This window comes from Epinephelus lanceolatus, chromosome 10 (genome assembly GCF_041903045.1).
Source record: "Epinephelus lanceolatus isolate andai-2023 chromosome 10, ASM4190304v1, whole genome shotgun sequence".
In the NCBI taxonomy this organism is placed as follows: Eukaryota; Metazoa; Chordata; class Actinopteri; order Perciformes; family Serranidae; genus Epinephelus; species Epinephelus lanceolatus.
In genome coordinates, this window is record NC_135743.1 from 44437497 (window position 1) to 44463816 (window position 26320).

At 40.9% G+C, this 26320-nt stretch overlaps 1 protein-coding gene across 2 annotated transcripts in view; it reads right to left on the reverse strand.

Moving 5' to 3' along the window:
* Positions 1-169: 169 nt before the first annotated feature.
* Positions 170-26320, reverse strand: part of LOC117264984 (uncharacterized) — a 40887-nt gene continuing 14736 nt past the window's right edge. For both annotated transcript variants that reach the window (XM_033639341.2, XM_033639340.2), the window contains exons 3-8: positions 25323-25426; positions 7526-7700; positions 7317-7425; positions 4091-4176; positions 2694-2764; positions 170-2364 (exon numbers count right to left, since the gene is read on the reverse strand). In XM_033639341.2, the coding sequence (XP_033495232.1) occupies positions 956-2364; positions 2694-2764; positions 4091-4176; positions 7317-7425; positions 7526-7700; positions 25323-25426 (1954 nt within the window). In that variant the 3' untranslated portion in view covers positions 170-955. The remainder of the gene's footprint in view (positions 2365-2693; positions 2765-4090; positions 4177-7316; positions 7426-7525; positions 7701-25322; positions 25427-26320) is intronic.

Genomic DNA, 26320 nt, shown 5'->3' on the forward strand with positions numbered 1-26320 from the left:
CAAACAGCTGACACACAAATTCCTTCTGCTCACGTTTCATGAATGAGACCCATTGAGGGGAGGTTTTAGGGTTAGAGCCTTGCAGTGCGCACTGGCAGAGAGGTGGGTGTACACCCTAGATTTCCACGCAACCTATGTTAATGAAAACAAGGCAAAGGTAGGTAAGGGCTTGGTTAAAGGATTTTATTATTCATCACCATGTTTACAGCCAACTGAACACCAGATTCTGCAACTATTTATTATGCTCCAGAACCAGTGAGGTTTGCCTGGAAGTTTGCCCCTGGTCCAGGTTTTTAGTTCAAGTACTCCATGTTCCATGTGAGCAATTTGGGAGTTACACTGCTCTAAGCTGTCCATGGTACATAAGATTAATAGAAAGGTTCCTATATCTCTCGTGGTTCCCAAAACCAAGGAAAGTTCCAGCATTTGAAAGAAATGGATGTTATGTTTTCATCAATTGTGATAAAAACCAGATGACACTGACTGATAATCAGGAGCTGTCTAATTTCCTCCTGCTGAAGCTTCATGTGTGGATTCAGGTCATGACCCTACTATGACCTTCAACTACTCCTTGACCTCACTCTTCTCTCCTGCAAAGCTCTCATTCAGCCACTCACCTATATCTAAATATATCAATAATTAAACATCTGTACAACCCAGTATAATCCAATACAACAGCTCAGCACGTTATCCTTTACTGATTTGTTGAGACTGATTCAGACGTGTGTTAAACTGTCAGTTTAGAGGCTGTATTAATGTTATGCTAAACTGCATTATAGTGAAAGGTGTTTCTCATATATTGTCCACTCCCATGTTAACAGCAGTGACCGGTCAAAAACTGAATGTAAAAAACCTTGAAGACAGAATTGTTTGGTGGTCTGCTGAAATGGATTAGACTGCACAGCAGTATTTTGGGGATTTGTGGAAACCACCTCAGAGAACGAATCCACTGATCTTAATAGAAGTCATCCATCACTTTCTCTCTCAATTCCTCCATTGGCTGCTCCACCACAAACCCTAAACTCTGCATGCCCCATCCTGATACTACCTCAGCCCACTGCCTGCTCTCAGAGCCTTGCAGCATAGTAGTAACTGTAACAAATGCAGAGTGCCTGGGGTGGTCTAGATGCATTTCCTCTGAACTAACAGAGCCAAAACTGACATCGTGTGGTCTGCTAATGGTATCAGAAAATTCTTGTGTCTTCACTGCTCCAGTAAATTGACTCAGATGAAAAGCTTCACCTTCTTCAATTCCAGAATCAAAATCAGAATCACCAAGTAACCGGTTTACAAAGACTGGGTCCCTGAACCCATCTGGATGATCGAACTGCTCTGACTCTAACCCTCTGATCTGAAGACTGTGAAGCATTATATCATCTGCATGTGGTCCTTTATTGCCAACAGAATCACCTGCTAGCTCTTGGATCTCATCAGACTTGGTGTCAACTGAGTTACTGACAGACTTGAACTGGTCTGACCACAGGAAAGTGTCCAACTTTTCTGACTCTGGCCTGCTGACATCAAGAAAACCTGGGGGGTCAATTTCATAGTCATTGGTGGCAGAATGTGTCCCAGCCATTGTCTCAAATTTACTGCCAAGCAAACCCTCATGGACTCTTGAATTCCTAAGAGAACCAAATCTACTTGTACCAGATGTAACTCTTACATTACTGGAGGTAAAGCTCTCTGCACCAATAACAGTATAGGTGGCACCTTGTCCTGCACTATTATTGGTGGCACTACAATTCATTTGATCACTATTAGGACAAAGCTGAAAGACAGGCGTAACAGATGTGATAACATTCTCAGCAGAACCATAATTACTTGTTTTATCATAATCAATACCAAAACTGAAATTGCTTGTAGTAAAAGTGGTTGTACCAGAACTACCTCTTGAAGCATTAGTGCTACTGTTGTCACTGAATGAACCACTCACAGAACCTTTGTTGGTATTAGTGACCTCCCAGGCCTCCTCTGCTCTAGTCTGGTCCGACATAATCATGCCATCTGTTGCTAATTCTTCTGGCTGGGTGCCTGCCTTTTCCATATCTACACTTTCCATCTTACTCTCCTCCTTTTCTCTCTTGCCCTGCTGGGTGAATGAAGCATTATGCCTCCATTCTTTTTCATCAGTAGTCTCCTTAGGAATGGCTTCTTCATCCTTCTCCTCATGACTCATCTCTGTCTCCACTGGAAAAGTCTTGACTTTTTTATGGTGCTCATCCATTCTTTCTTCCACCTTCTCTTTTTGATCCACCAATTCTCTTTCCTCATCATCTTGAAAAGATGTTGCCCTCAACCTTGGTTGGTATTCACCCCTCTGTCCAATGTGCCAGACTGGACTGCTGACTGTGTCCTTGATAGCTGAGTAAAAAAAGGACAACAAAGAGAACATATAAAACCAGTGATGGTGCAGGTTTTAAACTATAATTGGTGTTTTTCTATCTTTACTTAAATGGACAAGAGGATTGGAAATAATTGAACCATATTACGTATTACAGAACTGCCTATACTGTGGCACCCTCACTATAAATCATAAAGTTGTATATATATTCTGAGATACTCCACAACTGATGATCAGTGTGATTCTTTTATTAAATATAACTTTGATGTGTTTACTGATGTCCAGTTGCCAGCTGGTATGGTGTGATGTAGACTCATTTGTTCAGTCTGACTACGTTCTCAGAACTTACAGTGCTGTTTATCAGTGCACATGGAATCACAGCAGGAGCATACTGAAGGTGGGCCTTCCAGCTCCTCCCACCTACACACATGAAAGAACAAAGCAGTCATGTCCACTACTGAAAACATTTTACTTCATTCAAGGCACACAAACACATTTCATCATGAAGTGATCACGCCACTTTCCCCAAATTATTACTCTGTGCTGGCCCGTGGCATAGGCAGTACGGGAGAATGCTAATGGCACTGTCATCCATAGGCGGTGCCACTAATGGCGCCACTTATTCATAGCCTTAGTGGGGAGGCTTGCCTAGGGCACCAAATGTGCTAGAACCACCACTGTTATTACCACCTGTCATTGTGCAATGCAAAATGTACCAAATATGTTCTCATTATCAGCTGTGACACTGGGGCTGATGTTGTATCATATCATGGCAACATGTGCTCCTGTTTACAACTATTGTAGGGGGAGCTACTGCAGAAATGGTTTTAAGTTCTTTTCGTGTTTTTATAAATCAATCAATTTTATTTATAAAGCCCAATATCACAAATCACAATTTGCCTCACAGGGCTTTACAGCATACGACATCCCTCTGTCCTTTGGACCCTCTCAGCGGATAAGGAAAAACCCCCCAAAAAAAACTTTAACGGGGGAAAAAAACAATAGAAACCTCAGGAAGAGCAACTGAGGAGGGATCCCTCTTCCTAGGCGGACAGACTTGCAATAGATGTCACACAGAACAGATCAACATGATAAATTAACAGTAATCCATATGACACAATGAGACAGAAAGAGAGACAGAGACAAAGAGAGATGCAGGACAGACGGTAATGACAGTATCTTACAACAACATTAATTGAAGTAATAATATTATAATTCTAATTACGGCTATTGTGGTACAATATGTTGAAAGTATCTGATAGTATACATATGTGACAATAATCATATGTGTATAATAACAGTAGAAGTATGACAGACTTTGTCACCACTCAAGTTAATTGCTTGAGACAGAATGCAAAGTTATTGCTACGGTGATACCCAGACAACTTAAAGACATTGTCCCTTGGCTTATCTCTGATGAGCAGACTGGCTACATTTGGGTCAAAGCTTTTGATACCCCCTCTCTGCTAAGGAGAACCTAGTCCCGGTTCTGGGCTAGTGCTAGTGCTCGTAAGCAGTTCGTTGAACTTGCAAACCTTTTAAGAACCAATTTGCTTTCCCACAAGCTAGAGAGCCATGTCACTGTACACGTCTTTATAAGTGTTGGGCAAGTTACTCTCAAAATGTAATATTACATATTATTAATTACTGTTCTTATTAATCTGATATTTATCATCTAGTTTTCATTCTCATTCCATCGTGTAATACTTGTGAAGAGGGTTCATTTAATACACATGGGTTACTCACCTGCCAGCAGCCTTGTTGTAGTTACAGGACTTTGAGACATAGGAAGGGGTGAGACTGACTGACAGTGAACAGTGGAGGTACAGCACCTACACAGAGACACAAACTGCAGTTAAAAGCTATAAATCACTTGCACATGGAGAGTGACATCATGTTAAGACCATGATGAAGATACGCCTGTGGGAAATTGGCCCTGCCTCTTGATGTTGACAAGATAATGAAGACCTCATAACAGCCTGGGGGTATATCGAGGCGCGTGTCGGGGGGGTTGTTGTGGGAATTTCCCATCCATGCTGTAAGCAAATATCTGGATGACACAAAAACATGTCTCTGCCAGCTGTAACAAGTTCAAGCTTTGTGTTCTATGTGTCTGATGCAGGCATGCTCTCAGTGCTCAGTGAAGAATGTAAAAAACCTGTGCTCTGTGACTGACAAAAGTGAGAGTAAAATACGCCTATTTAGTCCTTTTGATAAATGTCAACTGGTAACAGTCAGTGCATTTACATGGACAGTTTAATTCCCTCTTCATTCAGAATTAAAGTTCATTTCTATTAGTGATTTTGTAAACACCTAATTTGGAATGAAAATGGCCAATGTGATTGAAAATTCATTCTGATGTAAGGGGCTGGAATATTCCGTTTCTTATTCCCAATAAAAGAATTTCTCGCACTTGTATACACTCATTCCTCTTTAAACTCATTCCAGTCGTCGATAGAGACACCAACCAGGTTCAATAATATTGATTTTTATATATACATATACATATATATATACATATATATATATACACACACACATATATATACACACACATATATACACACACACACACACACATATATATATATATATATATATATATATATATATACACATATATCTTTCCTGGTGATGCTCTGCCAGCCCTTTACTGCAGCCGTCTGCACTTCCTGCTTGTGTTTTGGGTGTTTTGCCCTCAGTTTTGGCTTCAGCAAGAGAAACGCATGCTCAATTGGATTCAGGTCAGATGATATGACTTGGCCATTGCAGAACATTCCACTTCTTTGCCTTAAAAATGTCTTTGGTTGCTTTTGCAGTATGCTTCAGGTCATTGTCCAACTGCACTGTGAAGCATCGTCCAATGACTTTTGAAGCATTTGGTTGAATCTGAGCAGATAATGGTGCCCCAAACACTTCAGCTTGTGTATATATATATATATATATATATATATATATATATATATATATATATATATATATATATATATATATATATATATATATATATATATATATATGGCTGGCTATCTTTAAAGCTATGGTTTATTGTGTAAAACTGGGGAGCAAGCAGTCAGGTGTATAAATGTATGAATAAAATCCAAGGCTTATTCTAAAACCAAAACAATTTTAATAGTTAAACGATTATATTCTTATTTTAACACATTCATAAATATTAGGTTCAATTTTTCTCTAGGTTTGTTCCACAAACTACATTGATTATTACACACTGGGCCTTTAAGTTAAGTTTATTTTATTTCACAAAGTGAGAACAGTCACAACCCTATTTTCTGTATTTTCATTTGCATGTAGGGTTACATAGCTGAAATGCACAACCTGCTGACCTTCTAAGGCAGTGATTTTTTGGGTTCCAACCCATGAGTGGATAACAACAGAGGTCCAGGCCACACTAAACACTTTTTATGGAGAAAAAGATACGTGCATGCATACAGCACAACCAGATGAGCACACTGAGGAAGCCGTTAAGTCAGAAAGTTCATTTGACCATTGTTTACTGTAATGGAAGCAATTAATTAGTCTTCAATCATACTTAAAGTGCATAGAAAACAAGTCACTCCTCTCTGCTGGCACAGTGATAATAATAAAAAAAACCTTTTAATTTCAAGGGGCCCCCAGACCCAGTTTGACATCATGCAGCATTCAATTATAGGCCTGACTGTACAAAATGGAACCAAATGGACCCTTACGGGTTAATTTGCTTCTGTTATTGTGTTTTTATCTTGCTGTGCAGCACTTTGGAAACCTTGTGTTTGTTAAAATCGTGCTATATAAATAAAGTGGATTGGATTGGATTGGACTGGATTGGATAATTTGGCTCTTATAGCTTCATCATCAATCATTTATCTGGCCTTGGGTCGGTCCCCATCCTCCCCGCACCTCATGTTGAGAATAACCAGTTTTCTTACTTTTCTCTGTTAACTTACTTGTTGCAGCATCATCATTTGACGACGTCACGCTGCTGCTGGGGGCTGGGGGGGCTCTGAACATATCTGTAAGTTTATGATATTTGGCCGCCTCCTCCTTAATGGCCCCTTTTTTTTCTCTCTCCCGTTCAGCTCCACCTTTCCTCTTTTTGCGGTCCATTGTAACGGCGCTGCTGAGCTGCAGAGCTCCTACTGCACAGTCTGCACACACAGGCACACGTACACACCCTCTGCTCTCTGCTCCACCTGACTCTCCACAACCAAGCTGCTTTCAGTTTACAGACGCGCTGATTTGGGGGCGGGCGCGGGCGGAAAGCGAAACAAACTAATTATGTCTTGAATCTACAAAAAAAAACAAACTTTCTGACCAATCGTTGTGACAAATGCTGACAAGCACCTATCATTTCTGACAGCGGGCAGGCTCTCTGCCAGCCGGCACGGCCACCTGCGCTGCACAGCCTCTACGCTGCAGAGCGCACCTTAAAAAAAAAAAAAAAAAAAAAAGACAGGCAGGCCAGAGCAGACCACTTGCGGGCCAGGCCACCGGGGAACTCCCCGGTTCTCCCGTGGGCCAGTCCGGGCCTGGATGGTGGCGAAGCAAGGTGAAGCCGCATGCAAAACTTTATGGCACTGTATAAAGCCCTGAAGCCAGGAAAGCTAAAATTATTACTACTACAGATAATTTCAGTCTAATAGGTCTGTTTTATTTTAGAAATAGCCAAGTATCTCTACTGTTTGCGATTGGGTTTTCTGAATTACATTTTTTATGGGGCTTTTGCCTGTAATTGACAGGACAGTGTGTGAAATGGGAGGGAGGGAGGGAGGGAGGGAGGGAGAGAGACTGGGGAGTGACACACAGCAAAGGGCCACAGGCCGGATTCAAACCTGCAGCTGCTGCAGCGAGGCAGGTGCCTCTGTACATGGGGCGCCGGCACTGTCCACTACGCTACCGATGCCCCCTGAACATATTTATTCCACATATTTGTCAGTTCTGTGTAAACAAAGAGTGAGAAAAACGCTGGCCTTACTTGTGAGGCTGCTCTGAAGAGAAATGCATCCACAGAGAACTTCAGCCCACTGCCCCCTCCTACCAGGAAGTGGGAGCTGCTGCCCTCCCTCCTGCTGTCTGTCATGCAGCTGCAATCAAAAATCACAACACAAACACATCAAGACATGTACAGCGACAAACCAGGTACTGTAAACTGTTTGTGTGACTGTGTTCTTACTAGAGACACACCCATAGTTAGTAATGATATCCACTCTGGGCATGCTGTTTGGGTCTTTGGAGCTTGTGGCATAGCATGAGTCCACATAAAGTCTTTCCCCAGTCAATAGAACTCCCGCTTGGGCCACAAAATACACTGGCTCCCCCAAAATGAACCAGTGGCCTGGAGGGACGGGCTCCCCCTGGGCTGTTAACACACAAACATACACATACATTCAAGGCTAATTGAAGTTGTATTTGATTTTGTATTACAGCTCTATTGAACATGATCAAACTATACTGTTGAACTTGTAAATGTAAACTTGTAAATGTAAAACAACCTGGATTTATGCTTTCCTATGAACAGATCTTAGTTAAACTTGACGTGTGTGTATTATGTAGTATAGCTAAAGTTACAGAAAAATAAATTGACAATAAGAAGTTGTAGAGATTCGCAGATAAAGACGATATGTTGATTAGTATCAGAACGGCTAAATAACTACTGATTACAGACTCAGTGTAAACTAGTGTTGTCAAAAATATTAATTATCAATACTGAATATTTGAAACAGTTTCAATACTCATTTTCTATCAAATCAGTACAGTGGTACCAGCTGTGCTCTTATTGTTAACTGGTCATCCTGCTATTCTCTGCTACTGATCAAGAAAAGAAAAGTCATATTATAGCTTTGTTATATTTATCTCCTGATGAATATTTAAAATTGAATGCCCTCAATGGAATTTTTTCTTAATTGTATCAAAAATGGTAGTAAATATTAATATTTTTCCCAGGGTATTGTACTAAGTGGAAAACACGTTTCACGCAACTAGTGTTAATCTCGTTGAGGAAAAACTATGATGAAAACCTTTCGTCAACAACCTTTTTTCCATGACTAAAACAAGACAATGAAGACCTAAAAATAGGTCTTCATAATAAAAACTAAGACAATTTTCATTTCATTTTCGTTAATGAGATGAGACATGACGAAATGTTAGTGGTGGACTATCAGACATTGAAAGCCAAGAACAACTGTGCTTACAATTATCTTTAAATGCTGCATGAGTAACAGGCTGGCAAACTCCAGTAAATAGTCTGAACTCAGATCAGTTTTCTCTGACAGAGATTAAAGTTAAGTTTTAATCACCAACTCTGTGAGAGGACATGAGTTTAAACCTCCAACTAACATATTGCAGATTAAGAAAGGATTTGTGTCACGTGCTGCCCCAGCACACATTGGACGCGTCGTGCTGAAACTCATCAACAGGCAATCATGCAAAGTTATTCCTACTTTTACTGAAAGACCTGTACTTCCTCCACCTCTGCAATAGCTTAAAATCACGTGTGGACAGCCGCTAATTAGGGGCCGGGCAGCCTAAGCTGCCAGGACCCTATTGTTATCCTGCATGTTCTTCTTCTTTCTTCTTCTTCCAAGGAAATCCTACTTCCCATGCGCGAAAAATCACCAAACTTTGCACAAAGGTCCAGTCCCATGCCAGATTGCTCAGCTGCAAAAACAGGCCAATAGTCTTGATGGTGGTGCTACAGCAAGCCTCTAAAGTTCAAAATTTTGAAAATTCACAACAAATCAACCATATGTGGTACAGATTTGCAACTTTCACCAAAATGTAGCCCCAATACTGAAGAAACTTTTGTACATTTAAATCTATTGCAAATTATGAAGTCCATCACTCTGTTTTTTTCAAAATCTGTAAAATTTACTAAACCTATCTCCTCCCACAATTTTTGCTCAATTGACACCAAACTTGCTACAGACCATCTTCAGACTGTCCTACACAAACGACCCACACAGATTTTTGATTTATCGAAAATTGAGCCTACAGTCCATCAAAATGTTTGACTGTAAACGGTATTGTAAACATATACTTGCAAATTCTTGCTAAATACAATTTTAATGTTCATTAAAAAAAATGACAAAATTTTGGAGTCATGGTAGATGATGTTTGGAAAATATCAGAATTTTATCTCAAAAACTGAATTTTTTACAGCATTTTGAATTTCGCTCTCATGCGAACAATTGGAGTCATTGTAAAAATGGCATTTTTAAACTTCAGTTTTTCACTTATGGAGCCAATAAATCAAATTACAAACATCTCCATGCTGTCTAGATGCAATTTGTGTATTTTCGGATTTTTGTCTTAATAACTGAATTTTTTGACAGCCGTTTTACACACTAACAGCTGCTGTCTTGCACACAGGTGACTGGCTTAGTCAATTTGTGAAGCTACATGTGACATTTCCGTTTGCCAGTTAGCTCAGTGAGATAGAGGATGGTTCTTGGTGTTGAAGATTGTGAGTTCAAGCCTCAGCTCATGCAACATTTCCATATGAGAAATCTACCCAAACTTTTCATAAAAGGTCCAGTCCCATGCCAGATGTCCTCAACTGGAAACACAAAATAATAGTCCTGATGGTGGCGCTACAGCAAGCCTCTAAATTTCAAAACTTTGAAAAATAACAAATCAATCATATGTGCTACAGCTTTGGAAGTTTCACTTTGAAATTTGCTTTTCCATGGCATGGATGGCTACTGTCTTAGCTCAGTGAGATAGAAGACGGACCTCAGTCTCAGAAGTTGTGAGTTCAAGCCTCAGCTAAGGCAGAACGGACATTCTAATGTGAAAGTCCTATGTTCAGGCATCATGCTATGTGGATTAGAGACTACCAAGGTTAAAATAATTATGATCCAGGCAGTTTCGCAGAGAGACAAATACTCTTTATCAACACTTTTCCCTGTTATCCCTTGTCTCTTTTCCCTGTTTATTTGGCTTAGCTATCAGTCAATATGCAGAGTCTATCCAATAGCTACTTTTACATTTAAAAAAATGTTTTCATCTTTGTCACCATGGATAATGTTTAGCTTTAAGCTAGATCAGGCCAGTTTGTTCATAATTGCTAGCAGTTAATGTTATTCTTACTTGTTCTTGAGTTTTTTCTTTCCTTTGTATATTATGAGTCTGATCACTTCAGCCACTCATCCACAATTTGAAGGGCATGCCATAATTATATGATGTAACTTCTATGTTGTGATATGCTTTGTTTTAGTGTGTGTGTTGCTCAGAATTGCCTAATTTTACCTAAAATTGCCCGGCCCCGACCACTGCTGCGCAGCAGCTATAATTAAACTTGATTTCTCGACTGAAAAGCTTATCTCTAGAGCTATGACTCGCCAGGCAATATCTTTTTGGCCAATGTCTTTATAATAACAGGACTGTGGGTCTTTTAGTTCGGTATATTTCTCGACCTCAACAACAACCAATCCTTCCTCATCCATTCTTCATCACACACCAGACAGCAGCAGCTACAGAGTTCTCTTTATGCATCAATCGTGAGGAGAGGAGTTGAGCTGGTGTGTTCAAGCAGAGAGCAAGTGGGGAAAAATGCAATTCATTTTGGGGGAAGCGAGACTGGAAATGGGAGAGTGGCATGAAGATTGGTGGGGCGGTGCGTTCAGAAGCACCTATGTGCGTCTAGCCGCCGTTGGTGTGGGATTGTGCATTGCAAATAACAGGGGCTTATTTTTTGACGTGAGGTGTTCCCTACTGGTGTGTTTTGGCCTTTAGAGTTAGAAATTCCAATATTGTGACAACACCAGTGTAATCTTACAACTCTTTAATGCATCCCAAATCTCTTGAATTGTATCCACGTTTCCTTCCACTTATGTCTTAGTCCCCTCCCACTGGGGATGCATGGAGGGACCGAAGTAAACCAAGCAAGAAGAGGACACAAGGAAAAGTGTTTTTAGAGAAATAAGATGTGGACTATGCAACTATTAACAAAGACACTGTTCTGTCTGTTTAACAAAGACCTGCAATAAATAACAACCTGCATTCTGTGTTACATGTGTGTATATTATTTGTTCATTATATGCATACAGTGAGGGAAATAATTATTTGATCTCCTGATGATGTTGTAAGTTTGCCCATTGACAAAGAAATGATCAATTTATAATTTTAATGGTAGGTTTAATTTAACAGTGAGAGACAGATAATCAACAAAAAAAATCCAGAAAAACACATTGGAAAAAAGTCATAAATTGATTTGCATTGAAATAAGCATTTGATCCCTTAGCAAACAAGACTTAGTACTTGGTGGCAAAACCCCTCCTGGCAATCACAGAGGTCAGACGTTACTTGTAGTTGGCCACCAAGTTTGCACACATCTCAGGATTTTGGCCCACTCCTCTTTGCAGATCATCTCCAAATCATCAAAGCAACACAATGGAGGATTGCGCTTTTAACCTCACGGGGTCCCCCTACAGACAAAAAACGGTATTGTCTGTTACAACTGTTGCAAAAAATTTTCTGCGTGTGCACTTGTTGACAAGCCAATGATACCGGTGAACTCCCTGAAGCTGGCTGTGTAATGCGCGATCATCATGTCTTCAGAACAGGTAAAGTAGCATTATAGCATTTTGTACAAACATGATTAGGCCAACTGCTTTGTTTATTTATTCATTTTCGAAACTCTTCGCTGAGTTGCTCTCAGCATGTCAGGGCAGGCACACACACACATACACACACACACACACACACACACACACACACACAGCAGAGAGGCCGCGGTGCAGATGAAGGGAATATAACTTCAATATTACTCTAGTTGACGACAACTACGCTTGTTACTGTAAGTAAGTGCGATAAAACCTCTGCCAGCCAAGCCAATACTTTATCAATACATGTGATCAGCATGTAGAAAGCCATATTTCAATCTGCTCTGTCCGCAGTCTCTCATTCACCACTATTATGATTTACGATCGCGGTCGACACAAGCACATTGCACTCGTGGTGCTAACAACAAGTGTTGAAGACAAACTAAAATGAAAGCTGTCTGTATATAGGCTAACACTTTCTTAAAATGTACCTAAGGCAGCCGACCTGCAGACAGTGAGTCTCCTAAGGAGAGGGTAACAGCAATAACAGTGCTAGGTCACCATCGGTCGGACATCCCTCCTCCTCTTTCAGATCTTGCCAGTGTGTAAAGCCAGGCCAATATTAATCCTTGTTCGAGCTCTTGTTTTATCGTTCTCCCGTTTTCTTTTCTTTGTCTCCTTGGACAACACCTTCACCTTCTTCCTTTTCTTTGTCGCTTCAGCCATGATAACCACGTCTTCACCTCGGTTTGGCTACGCTACTCTAAAGAGAGGAGGGGGATATGACGTATGCCATAAAGCAGCCAAATTTTGTAGTCCTTTTTGTGTCCAGGTTCCTACCAGAACCCAGAAATTGTATAGTGCCAGCGCAAGCAAAACAGACGCTCTCAAGCAATGACGGAGTCATTGTTGATGTACCATCACAAGGATCTTGGATATATATTTTGAGGGCTCAAAAACTCCATTGTGTGCTTTAAGGTTTCAAGGCTGACGTTTGGAAACTCAGCTCAGCTCCCTCCACAGATTTTCAATGAGATTAAGGTCCAGAGACTGGCTGGGCCACTCCAGGACCTTAATGTTCTTCTTCTTGAGCCACTCCTTTGTTGCCTTGGCTGTGTGTTTTGGGTCTTGTCATGCTGGAATACCCATCCACGACCCAATTTCAGTGCCCTGGCTGAGGGAAGGAGGTTCTCACCCAAGATTTCACAGTACATGATCCCCATCCATCTTCCCTTTGTCCTGTCCCCTTAGCAGGGAAACACCCCCAAAGCATAATGCATCCACTTCCATGCTTGACAATGGGGATGGTGTTCTTGGGGTCATAGTCAGCATTCCTCCTCCTCCAAACACGGCGTTTCAAGTTGATGCCAAATTGCTCAATTTTTGTCTCATCTCACCACAACACCTTCTCCCAGTCCTCCTTAAAATTATAGACTGATCATTTCTTTGTCAGTGGGCAAACTTACAACATCATCAGGGGATCAAATAATTATTTCCCTCACTGTATGTATGTTCTTACTGTCCATTCACTATTTAACCCTTTGAACTTTGAAAGTTGCTTATTGTGATGTCATTTCTTCTGTGGGGTATACACTACACGATATCAGCCCGATTATAGCCCGACGCAGCAACGTATGGTATGAGCATGGATCGTAAACGACAAAGAGTGTTGTACACGATAATCCATCATTTCATCTCGTGTAGTGTGATATAGTAGACGACAACTGAAGCCACGTCTGGGAAGTCTCACAACAGGCCCGGTTCTACGAGGGTGCACAAGCATGCATTGCACCATTATTTTATGTGTCTGCATGCTCAGTTGAAAAGAGTGAAAAAATTTTTTTCCCTGTTTTTTCTTTTTTTTTTTTTAAATTGATGTTGGCATAACAATATAGAACACATTGATAGTGAAGTGCGTATTGTATTTGTTTTAATTCAATGGTACTTTATACATTTTCTGCCTTTCTTCAGTAACGTCACTGTCAACGCTCTCTGTCATGACCATATGACAAGTGTGCGTGACTGCACGTCACTCATTTGCGTCCAGCGCAGTTACCGGCGGCTGCTGCACCAGCTGGACGCAGCTTTCTGCTGTAGCAACCGTTAATTCAATTCAATTTTATTTATAAAGCCCAATATCACAAATCACAATTTGCCTCACAGGGCTTTACAGCATACAACATCCCTCTGTCCTTTGGACCCTCACAGCGGATAAGGAAAAACTCCGCAAAAAAAACCCTTTAAGGGGGAAAAATAATGGTAGAATCCTCAGGAAGAGCAACTGAGGAGGGATCCCTCTTCCAGGACGGACAGACGTGCAATAGATGTCGTACAGAACAGATCAGCATAATAAATTATCTGTATAGAGAGAGATAGAGAGAGATAGATGCAGGACAGACGGTAATGACAGTAGCTTACAACATTAATGAAAGTAAAAATATTATTGTTATATTTCTGGCTACTGTGGTACAATATGTTGAAAGTATATATTAGTATCTGGCAGTATACATGTGTGATAATAATCATATGTGTATAATAACAGTAGAAGTATGACTAATGACAAATGATGGCAGCAGCAGCAGCAGGAGGCATCTGGCAGGACCACACACGTCACGCTATCCAGGCACCGCTGCGATATGAGTTAATCTGAGAGACAGTGGAGCACAAAGGCTCCGGAGAAGAAGCCGAGTTAGTGACACCCAGAATGGCCGAGTTAGTGACATCCAGAATGGCCGAGTTAGCAAGATGCAGTAATAGGATACGAGAAAGAGAGAGAGAGAGAGAGAGAGAGAGAGAGAGAGAGAAGGAGAGAAGGTGCCCAGTGTATTATAGGGGGGTCCCCCGGCAGACTAGGCCTAAGTCAGCCTAACTAGGGGCTGGTACAGGGCAAGCCTGAGCCAGCCCTAACTATAAGCTTTATCAAAGAGGAAAGTCTTAAGTCTAGTCTTTAATGTGGAGACGGTGTCTGCCTCCAGGACCACAACAGGAAGATGATTCCACAGGAGAGGAGCCTGATAGCTGAAGGCTCTGGCTCCTGATCTACTTTTGGAGACTTTAGGGACCACGAGTAACCCTGCGTTCTCAGAGCGCAGTGTTCTGGTGGGATAATAAGGCACTATGAACTCTCTAAGATATGACGGAGCTTGACCATTTAGAGCTTTATAAGTTAACAGTAGGACTTTAAATTCAATTCTGGATTTTACAGAGAGCCAGTGCAGAGAAGCTAAAACAGGAGAAATATGATCTCGTTTCTTAGTTCCTGTTAGTACACGTGCTGCTGCATTCTGAATTAGCTGGAGAGTTTTTAAGGACTTACTAGAGCTACCTGATAAGAGAGTTACAGTAATCCAGCCTTGAAGTAACAAAAGCGTGGACCAATTTTTCTGCATCTTTTCGGGTCAGGATAGGCCTAATTTTCGCAATATTACGCAGATGAAAAAATGCAGTCCGTGAGGTTTGTTTTAAATGAGAATTAAAAGACAAATCTTGATCAAATATTACTCCGAGGTTTCTTACAGTAGTGCTAGAGGCCAGAGCAATGCCATCTAGAGAAACTATGTCATCAGATAAAGACTCTCTGAGTTGTTTGGGGCCAAGAACAATAATTTCAGTTTTGTCTGAATTTAACATCAAGAAAATTGGTGCTCATCCAGGTTTTTATGTCTTTAAGGCAGTTATGGAGTTTAGTTAATTGATTACTTTCTTCTGGCTTCATCAATAAATACAACTGTGTATCATCTGCATAACAATGGAAATTTATAGAGTGATTTCTAATGATGTTGCCTAAAGGAAGCATATATAGAATAAATAGGATTGGTCCAAGCACAGAACCTTGTGGAACTCCAAAACAAACTTTAGTACGTAAGGATGATTCATTATGAACGTCAACAAACTGAAAACGATCAGATAATAAGATTTAAACAAGCTTAGTGCAGAACCTTTTAGGCCAATTAAGTGTTCCAGTCTCTGTATCAGAATTTGATGGTCAATAGTGTCAAACGCCGCACTAAGATCTAATAAAACAAGTACAGAGACGAGTCCTTTCTCTGAAGCAATCAGAAGGTCATTTGTAATTTTAAATATAGCCGCGAGCGGCAATCTGCGGGTTCTAACCTGTTCCGCCCCAAACCAGCCACCGTGACCCTCACCACCCACCGTGACCCTCATCTGCCGTAGTGCAAGACGTTCCCCACTCTGTCCCTGAAAGCTCCAAGCAATACATACTCTTTCCAAGTCACACATTTCTTGAAATCGGGTTTTCAGCTAGCCTACATGCTAATAACATTTGTGGTATACTTTCACATAGAGACTCCATTTGAACATCAAAACATGAATTGAAATTTTACCTATTGATGCGTATTTCAAAGTTTCAATAGGTATTTTAATGTTTAAGCAATCACAGTTCCATGATCATGATAATTTTGGGAGAAATCTGGAGATAATAATGGATGTGTATGGGAGAGGCTGTAAAATATTCTGTAAGGCTAAAGACACAGATGTGAGTGTACTATTATGATTTTACCTAAATGAAGATAAGTGAAAGTTCAGACAGGAAGATCATCTCTTTACGTAAGTATACCTCAAAGCCACTTCTCTGTTTTCCCACTATCCTCTTGCTCCACCCTTCTTCACATATTTCAAAAAGTCACAGTCTGCCAGCCTCTCCCTGTTCTCTTCCAATCCGTCATTAGCTGTCAAATTTCTCTCTCTGCTGTCATCCAGCTGTCATTTCAGCAAAACTCCCAGCCCACCTCCACCCCTGCACCACCTCCATCAAGATACAGACTGTCTTAATCTGGATCTTCAACCGAGAAGTTCCCTCATCCAGTGACCTCAAGATTCCCAACCTTCCCCAGTGTCTAGGCCGGGGGGTGGGGGTAACTTCTTCAGTTGCAAGTTTCTCATCCACAGATCAGTTTACTCAGCTGGTCTCCTCCCCATGGTCTAAGTGGCAAATTATCAAACCATTCTAAATATATTCACATGACCTCAAAAGTCACATAACTATAGCAACATGTGCACATGCAGGCTTTTTTATTCAAACATGACATAATAGCTTCATTTGCATGAAGTGGTATTATGTGGTAGTGAGGGTCCGTGTACCTTTTGATAGTTTGATATTTTGTTTTCAAAACTGGAATGAGTATGTGGATGAACTCCACCAGCAAGCCAGAGAAGCTTTTAAAAGTTGGGTTATCGCTGGTAAATCAAGGCATGGACCTGAGAGTGAAATTAAAAAGAAAGCTGTTGCTAGGTTCAAATATGCAGTACATTATATTAAGAGGAATGAACTGACTCTGAGAGCAAATGCATTGGCTAGGAAGATGCAACAAAATGATGTTAATGATTTTTGGAATGAAGTCAAAATTATGAATCATAGTAAAATAACTTTGTCCTCCAGTATGGACGGGGTAAGTGGCAGTGTAAATATTATGGAATTATGGAGAAGACATTACATGGAGCTTTTTAACTGTGTTAAAAGTGATGTTTTTACTGTTGGCGATGTATCTCATGATAATGTGGTCATAAGGCCTGATGATATAAGTTACGCAATTGGGAAATTGGCTTTAAACAAATCCTGTGGCCTTCATCTGATCTCTGCAGAGCATTTGAAATTTTCATGAATGAAATTTTCATTTTCAAGAATGAATGAATGAGTGAATGAATGAACCAGAAAATTTCACATGAAATTTTGAGTGTGCCTGATGCTCGCTGCCAACTAGTATCCCCATACCAATACGCTAATTATTAATAGCAGTAAATGTATCACTGTGTGTCTGTGTGTGTGTGCATGCCTGAATGTGTGTATGTTCACGTGCTGTCGCTGCGTTTGTGTATGTGTGAGTCTGTTTGTCTGTCTGTGTGTATGTCCACTTACAGATAGAAAAAACAGCTTAACTTAACAGCTAAAAAAGACTGCAGTCTAAAATGTCCAAGATGGACACAGAAAGACAGAGACAGACAGACCCAGACAGGCAGACTGACACATATGTAATTACCTCTGTATGATGAGGCTTTAACTGCAAAGAAGTCAGGTTGCTGAAATATTCAAATTTGACTGTGCTGTGACACACAGACGATTGGCCGAACGGCTGGAGTTGATTCAGCCAATCACCAGTTGGCAATGGCACAGTCAAATTTAAATACACCAAGAAAAGGCAGAAACTGAGCCAAAAGTTCCTCTCAAACTCCAACTGTTTAATGAAAAACCGTAAGTGCTACAGCTACAAAAAGCACACCGTGAGCGAGAGGACAGGATGCGGATCACAAAGGTGTAACTTTCATTTCTGTGGTGTGAAAAATGAGGCCAGAGCCATGATGGACATAAGTGGAATGGTCTGCTTTCTTCCAGAAATTTGGGCTCTCACTTAACATGGGAGTGAATGGGGCAGTTGGTTGGACTTGTTGTCCTTTTAGACCACCTGCAGCCAAAACCCTAAATCCATTTTCTTCAGCAGTCGCACCTCTGCGACCGGAACGGCTTTTCCTACAATTTGGTGTACAATTTGTGTATGTAGAGTGAACGATGTGGCCGCACCAGCGAGTTTAAGAGAAAATTTCTTGATGATTTCAGAGGTGCTGTGCACTCTAGCGATGACATCACCCACTCTAACTCTCAACATTCCACGCAATACACACCCATTATAAATTCTGAGAAGGGCTGAAAATTTCATGATTTTTAAACAGCTGGTGTAGAAAAACTAAAAGAGATATGGAAAATATGAATCAGTCACTGAAAGTCCATGGCAATGTCAACATTTCAGAGTTGGAATGGAGTTTCTACGTGAATGTATGAGTTCGTGAAGTGTGGGTGAAGATGAGTGAGTTTGAAGGATTTTCTCATTGACTTACATTATAACCTAGTTTCAGAAAACGCTGAATATTTTGGAAAGTTTGAATGGGATTGAAAAGTTGAATCATATGTAAAAAGTCAAGGAATTGCTGAATATTTTCCAGTTTGAATGGAGTTTCTAGCTGAAAGTATGAATTGGTAGTTACCGTTTGAAATTTTGTGATTTTTGAAGATTCCGTAATTCATTTTCAATGGAGAAAACAGTGGTGCCCCCTATGTGCCAATCTCAAAATCTTTTTTTGGGTGTGTTCTTGGTCCCCTTCTGATGATCTTTACCCAGTTTTGTGACGATCGGAAAAACGGTTAACATTTTACAGCCGATATTCGCTAAGCCCCGCCCTTTCCAAGGACACTTTGCTTGACGGCAGCCGTGTTTTTCGTCTGATCTTGCTCATTTATAATAGAAATGAGTGTCTCGGTCCCCCGATGCCTCATACCAAGTTTGGTGTTGATAGCACAAATATTTCAAAAGCTTATTCATTTTACTGTTTTTAACATTATTAAAATTAGCAAAAATTCTGTAAGGGTGGCATTCAGGGTGTAGAGGTTGTACAGGTTTTTTGTAGAGGACTATCAGGAGGATGTGTGTGTAAAATTTCAAGTCAATAGCACTTGTGGTGCGGCGGGCAGAGCCTTTCAAGCTTTACACTCTATGTTATAGCGCCCCCATAAGGCCGATTGGGACCAAATTTTTTGATTTGATTTAGTATTTGGATGTCATTTATAGGCCATGTACCACGTTTCATGTCCCTAGGTCCTTCCAGCTGGTCATAAATTAATAAAACGCAAATTATGACGGTTAATGACGAATAGGCCACGCCCACTTTCACCTATCAACATGGCACTCAAGATATGAGTTAATAGCCACCCCTAGAGCATGCATACCAAATTTGGTGAAATTCCATCCAATGGTCTTTGAGATACAGATGTGTGGCATTTATAGCGCCCCCTATAGGCTGAGCTCAAAATGCTTTGGTAGGCAGCTTCCAAGTCTCATTGTGGACCTACCCACCAAGTTTGGTGATGATAGGTCAAAGGGTGTGGGAGCTATGGCCAATCAATTCTAAGCTCCGCCCACAGCAAAGATTCATTGGTCAGTGGCGGCCATGTTTTTTGACCAATCTGGCTCATTTATAATAGAAATGTGTCTTGTCATCCCCCAAAGCCGTGTACCAAATTTGGTGTTGATGGAGTCAAAATTGTAAAAGTTTATGTCACTTTACTGTTTTTCAAATTATGCAAATTAGCAAAAAATCTAGTCAGACGGAGCTTAATGGTCCCAGAGGCTTTTTTGTAGAGCACATTGAGCTGGACCTGTGTGTCAAATTTCAAGTCAATCAGACTTATGGTGTGAGGGGCGTGGCCTCCCAAAAAAGTCATTTTTAAGCCTTAATTACAGCGCCACCATGTGGCCGACTGGGCTCATATTTTAATAAAAGTTGATGCACATCATTTCCAATCATTGGGCCAAGTTTCAGGTTTCTGGCTCATTCCAGCTCACGGGAATTTGAGCTCAAGCGGCAGACAACAAAAAATAATAATAATAATAATAATAATAATAAACCGGTACAATCTTAGAAGGGTTCTACCCCTTCGGGGTTAGAACCCTAATAATAAACCGGTACAATCTTAGAAGGGTTCTACCCCTTCGGGGTTAGAACCCTAATAATAATAATAATAATAATAATAAACCGGTACAATCTTAGAAGGGTTCTGCCCCTTCGGGGTTAGAACCCTAATAATAATAATAATAATAATAATAATAATAATAATAATAATAATAATAATAATAATAAACCGGTACAATCTTAGAAGGGTTCTACCCCTTCGGGGTTAGAACCCTAATAATAATAATAATAATAATAATAATAAACTGGTACAATCTTAGAAGGGTTCTACCCCTTCGGGGTTAGAACCATAATAATAATAATAATAATAATAATAATAATAATAATAAACCGGTACAATCTTAGAAGGGTTCTACCCCTTCGGGGTTAGAACCCTAACTAGTACTGTCTCAGTGCTATGATGCACTCTAAATCCTGACTGAAATTCCTCAAATAAATTATTATCATGGAGAAAATCACACAGCTGGTCTGCGACTACTTTCTCAAGGATCTTTGACATAAAGGGAAGATTAGATATTGGTCTATAGTTGGCTAACACCTCTGGTTAACAGCCTGTAACACAAATAACGTTATCGAGATTGCCATGGATATTCAAAAATGCCTGGTTCAAGCAAAACATGACCAGCAACAAGTCAGACAATGGTAACGATGGTGAGACAGAGACTCAAACTTGACATGAAGTTAGCCTAGCTGCTGGGGAGCAAGCGACAGCCTCGTCCTGCTCACTCCCGCCCGAGCTGCTGCCTTCACCCCCAGCCCCAGAACAGGCGCCCAGCTCATCCAAAGCACCGCCCCCCGGTAAAAAAATAAATAAATAATATAAAAAACTAGAAATTCAAACTAGGAATTCTATCTATAACAATCAGTGATGGTTTTGAGCTGACAACACTGATTGTTATAGATAGAATTCCTAGTTTGAATTTCTATGTTTTATTTTCAGGGTAAGAAACATCTGTTGCTAGATGGTGTGATGGGTAGGGGTGGGGGAAATTTCCAATTCTTAGATGCATCGCGATTTGGACGTGGACGAATCTGAATCGATTCACAAACGTCCAAATTTCGATTATTTAAATCTGTTAATTAGAGTAATACAGAAGGTTCTAAATAATGCGGAACTAAGAAGCGCGGTACGTAGACACAATGAATTTAATTGGGAAGAAGAATACTGACAAGTGTGAGAGATGTGGTGTTAAGGAAAATGTGGAACATATTTTAATACACTGTCTAAAGTATGCTTCAGAGAGAGAGAGAGAGAGAGAGGCTACAGAGGAAAGTCAGAGCAGCGCAGCAGGACTGGAGTATGGCTGGAATTCTAGGAACTGAAGGGGAAAGAGAAAAGATCCAAGTTGTAAGGAAAGCATTATTCAGCTTTCTGAAAGAGACCCAGTTGATGGGTAGAATCTAGAGGTGGGGATATGACGCTACACACTCTTGTACAGTAGGTGGCGGTATGCACCTGAACGTTGCTTGCGATCCGCCATTAAACGAAAGAAGAAGAAGAAGAAGAAGAAGCAGCGCGGTACGTGTCATCTCCGGGACACTTTGGGATGCGCACCTGGAGCAGACACGCCGACACGCGCACAGAGGAAAACAAACATGGCTGACCGCCACCCACCTCGCCGTGAGAGCTGAACAGCTTCTTCTAATTTAAAAGCAGATGTGTGAAAATACCTCGGCTTCTACAACGTTGACGGCGGAAGCAAACTGGACAAGAGCCACATTATATGTAAGCTGTGTCGTGCTAAAATAAAATACTTTGGCAACACAACAAACATGAGAAGCCATGTAACTCGATTCCACCTGACGGAGGAGTCAGGGAGACGGCAGGCTGTTGTTACTGCGGCAACTAGCGGCGCTACCGACCAGAGAACAATCGAGGAAGCAATTAGAAAACTGCCACCCTCATCGGAAAAGGCGAAGCGAATTACAAAGGCCATCGCGGCATTTATTGCCAAGGATCTGCGTCCTTATTCTGTCGTGGAAAATCAGGGATGTCGAGGACTGCTGCATACACTGGAGCCCAGATACACCATCCCATCCCGACGCTATTTCACCGACACTCTACCATCAAACCAAAACAGAAGTCATGGCCTCACTGTTAAAGGCAGGCAGGTAGGATCACAGTTACATGTGATGCGTGGACGTCTGTCGCCACCGAATCATTTGTTACTCTAACTGCGCATTTTATCTTGTGATTTAAGATACCTGTTGTTACCTTTGGTTCCATACAACAAAGTTGTAACTTTCCAGTTTGCAAGCATTTCCATTTATATGTTTAATAAAATATAATGGAAATGAATTCAACTCTTTCTTATTACAAATGCACTGTTTTTAAAACTTGCAAGTGTTGAATGCTTATTCAGTGAGACAAAAAGAAATGTGTGTTGTGAAAAAGTACATCAATATACATAAATTAAAGATGCATCAATAATCGTTTTATAGCCTAATCGAATCGTAGCCCCTGAATTGTAATCGTAATCGAATCGTGAGGTACCCAAAAATTCCCACCCCTACTGATGGGTGAGGTAGCCCAGACTAAATGTAGCCTTTTCTTTGTTCTGCTACAATATTGCTGCAATAAAGCACTTGAAAGACACTTTAAATATTCTTGCTTGGTTGGTATCATCCCACTTGAAATGACTGGAAAATGAATAATTTAGTGTTGAATAACGTGCCAGGCATGTGCACCCCCTCCGATCTAAGATGTACCCCTAGTCATTATTTTCTGGAAGTGGCCCTGTCTCACAATGTTCCAACAGAAAGTCTAGTGTCTGGTACACACTACACGACATTTCTGTCTGTTCTGACAGTCACTATGTCACATTGCGCGATTGTGGAGTCATAAAATTGTGCCGTGACTTGGCCGACAGACTTGAAACACTACACAATGGTCCACACCAATCATCCCCAGTTGTCTTTCATGGCGTGTATGATGTCATTGTCATGTTATTCTCGTCCTATTTTGATTACTTCTACTATTATTTCAGTCAGTGTGTCTGTTCATGTACTAGCGGGAATGTTATTGTGGTAATGTAAAAAACTGCCAGCAGAACATGATTGAGAAGATTTTTCGATGCAGAAACATAAATAAAATATTTCATAACACACTGTAAGTTATTTGAAGTTACTGCTAGGGAGCACTTCAAACAGACCTAGGCTGCCCCTTTTTCTTGAATCCTTGGATGAGGAAAGACACCTTTTTCTTTTTGTTTTAACACTCCATGGAGTACCAGAGGAACGCTGCGCAACCCCACCGTTCCTCAACATCTGTAGAGTTTGGAGAAAATCCTTTGTCTAGAAGAAAACGGAACCACGAGTTGACTCCGCTGATCCCTCTTCTGCCACGCCGAGAACAGCCCCTTTCATCCCACTGTAGGATGCCACAGCGGCCCTGCGCACTGATCCCAGAGCAACGGACGGGACGCACGCTGTCCCGCCAAGCGACCCAAGTAAGAGAGCTTCAGTCTGGGCAGAGACTTTATACTAAGCATGTAATCTAAACTGTCACTGCTAACTTTAAGTACCGCTGTGTCCTTTTTGATAATTTGATCATTGATTGCTGTTTGATGTTGTGCTCGACAGAACAAATTGATTGTGTTTATTTGGTGGATAACCCGCCGTTAATTTGTGCCGGCCGCATGCTCACAATCCGCCGCATTCCTATCTTGAACAAAGACCAGCGGACGGTAGGCTGACCCCAGTTAGTCTACCGGCCTCTGAGGGATAGGAAGGCGACCAATGTGTTCCTCCACAGCTGCTGTTACCTTGTGCCAATTCCGAGCGCCCGCTCTCCTTTTCGTTTTCTCCCTCTGTCTCTCTCTTTTACTAACCTACACGCACACTTGCATGCACACACGCATGCACACACATACACACACATACATACACCTCCTACCTGTGGAAAAATCACACATTGCCCTGTGAGCCACTCCTTAAAAGAACACGCCGACGATTTGGGAGTTATGCCCTTTCTCTATCATTTTCATAGTGAGACAACATGATCGATATCTTTTTTGTGTCTGTACGTCCAGTGGCTGGGTCTCAGCGGTTAGCATTGTGGCTTAGCTTAGCAAATACAACTGAAGTCTATAGGGGGTCAGTAGCCTACTTGGTAAAAGTGAACAAATAAACGTTACAGAAACTCTATACACTATAGTTCCTTGTATCAAACTTCTTCTAAAATGATTACAAAAGACTCTCGTTTTTCAAATTAATGTTTAAACATGTTTATTTTAAATGCACGTGTAGAAATACCAGCTTCAGGGTTTCTGTAACGTTTATTTGTTCACTTTTACCGAGTCGTTGGAGTATTCTTTTAAGAGAAGTTCGCCATTACCACAGCTACTTTGTTAGAGCATACAGCGTGTTTGATCTCACTGGACGCCATCTTGTGCGTACTTTAAAGAAGCACATGAGGCCAGCAGTTTTATGACCTGTTGTCTTGCTCTTGTCTCTCGCTTCACTCTTATCAGTATAGGTCTGTGGTAACGTTCTGATCAGCTTCAGTATCCAATCAATAACTCCTTGCTCCTCAGACATCCGTCCTCACTCCTTAGAAATCCCTCCGTGCTCCTCAGAGCACAAATAAGAGCTTTGGGATGACCTTCCTGATGGCGCAATAGAACGACTTCCAGTTCAAGTGAGGATCGAGGAGCCAGGAAATATCAAATAAGAGACCTGTGCACCCTGTGTGTCAATCAGGGGCGTTTCTAGGATTGAGGGCATTGAGGGTTTTGCCTGGACCTCTATAGAGGGAAAAATGTTTGGATTAACAAACTCTATCTTGATGCTTTTTAAATGCACTCTGGCACCGTATTTAAAACTTTTTTAACATGTCAGATTGATGATGAATTGTGATGTATACACATCATGTCAGATATTAACAGGTAACATGTCATCTTGCTCATTTAACAGCAAAACGTTTTTTTGATACTGGGTTGATACTGTAGGTTTGTTACCATTGCAGACAGTGAGGCTGTAGCTGAGTTTACTCCTGACACTCTTCACAAAGGTTGTGTGCTGAACTTGAGGTCTGTAGCCCACTTGGTAAGAGTAATGAAACCTAAGACAGAAAAAAGAATTTTCTCATGACACAAATGAGAGATGTTTTTACTACATCACCACAGAGCTAATACAATATGTGTGTAACGTGTTTCGCATGTAGCGTCACCAGGTTCACACAGGTGTGGTCTAAGCATACACAGGTGTTCTTAAGTACTTAATGCTGGTGGACATGTCATACATGTCACTAATTGTGCAAAACACCCTATATGTTATAAGTACAAAACCATATTATAATCGACAAGGCAAACATGAAAAGATGCATCTCTACCCGGTCTACCACAACACAACATATTATTTTCCATTTATAGAAAGCAGCTCAAATCTTATGTATCCTTAAATTATGTTATAATAAACCAGGCAAAGAAAGGACATCTCTACCCAGTCCATCACAACACAATACATGAACTATTATAGAAAAGCAGCTCAAATCTTGCTTATCATTAAATTATGTTACAATAGACCAAGCAAAGATACATCTCTACCCCGTCCATCACAACACAATACATTTATTATTTATAGAAAGCTGCTCAATTGTTGTGTATCATAAAATCATGTTGTGTATGTAGTAGGCTTGTGCCGATTTCCGGTTTAACCGGTTCGGTCTGGTTTAAGAGCTCCACCCGGTTTAATTCACGTCATTTCACATCAGCGGCGTGTCAAGGGACTATATTCAACTTATCTTGCATTGTAACATGCATTATGACAACTTAATAAGGTTTATGTTTGTTTATAAATGAAGAGGAGGAGCCTACAAGTGTTTTGTTTAGTTTGTCTCAGAGGCTGCAGAGGGACTCCACAGCTCCGCTCAGCTGTCTGCTGCTGCTATGAGAGATCAAATTTCATTGGGGGCGGGGAAAAGTGCAAGAGAGTCAGCAGTCATTCAGTTTGTTGC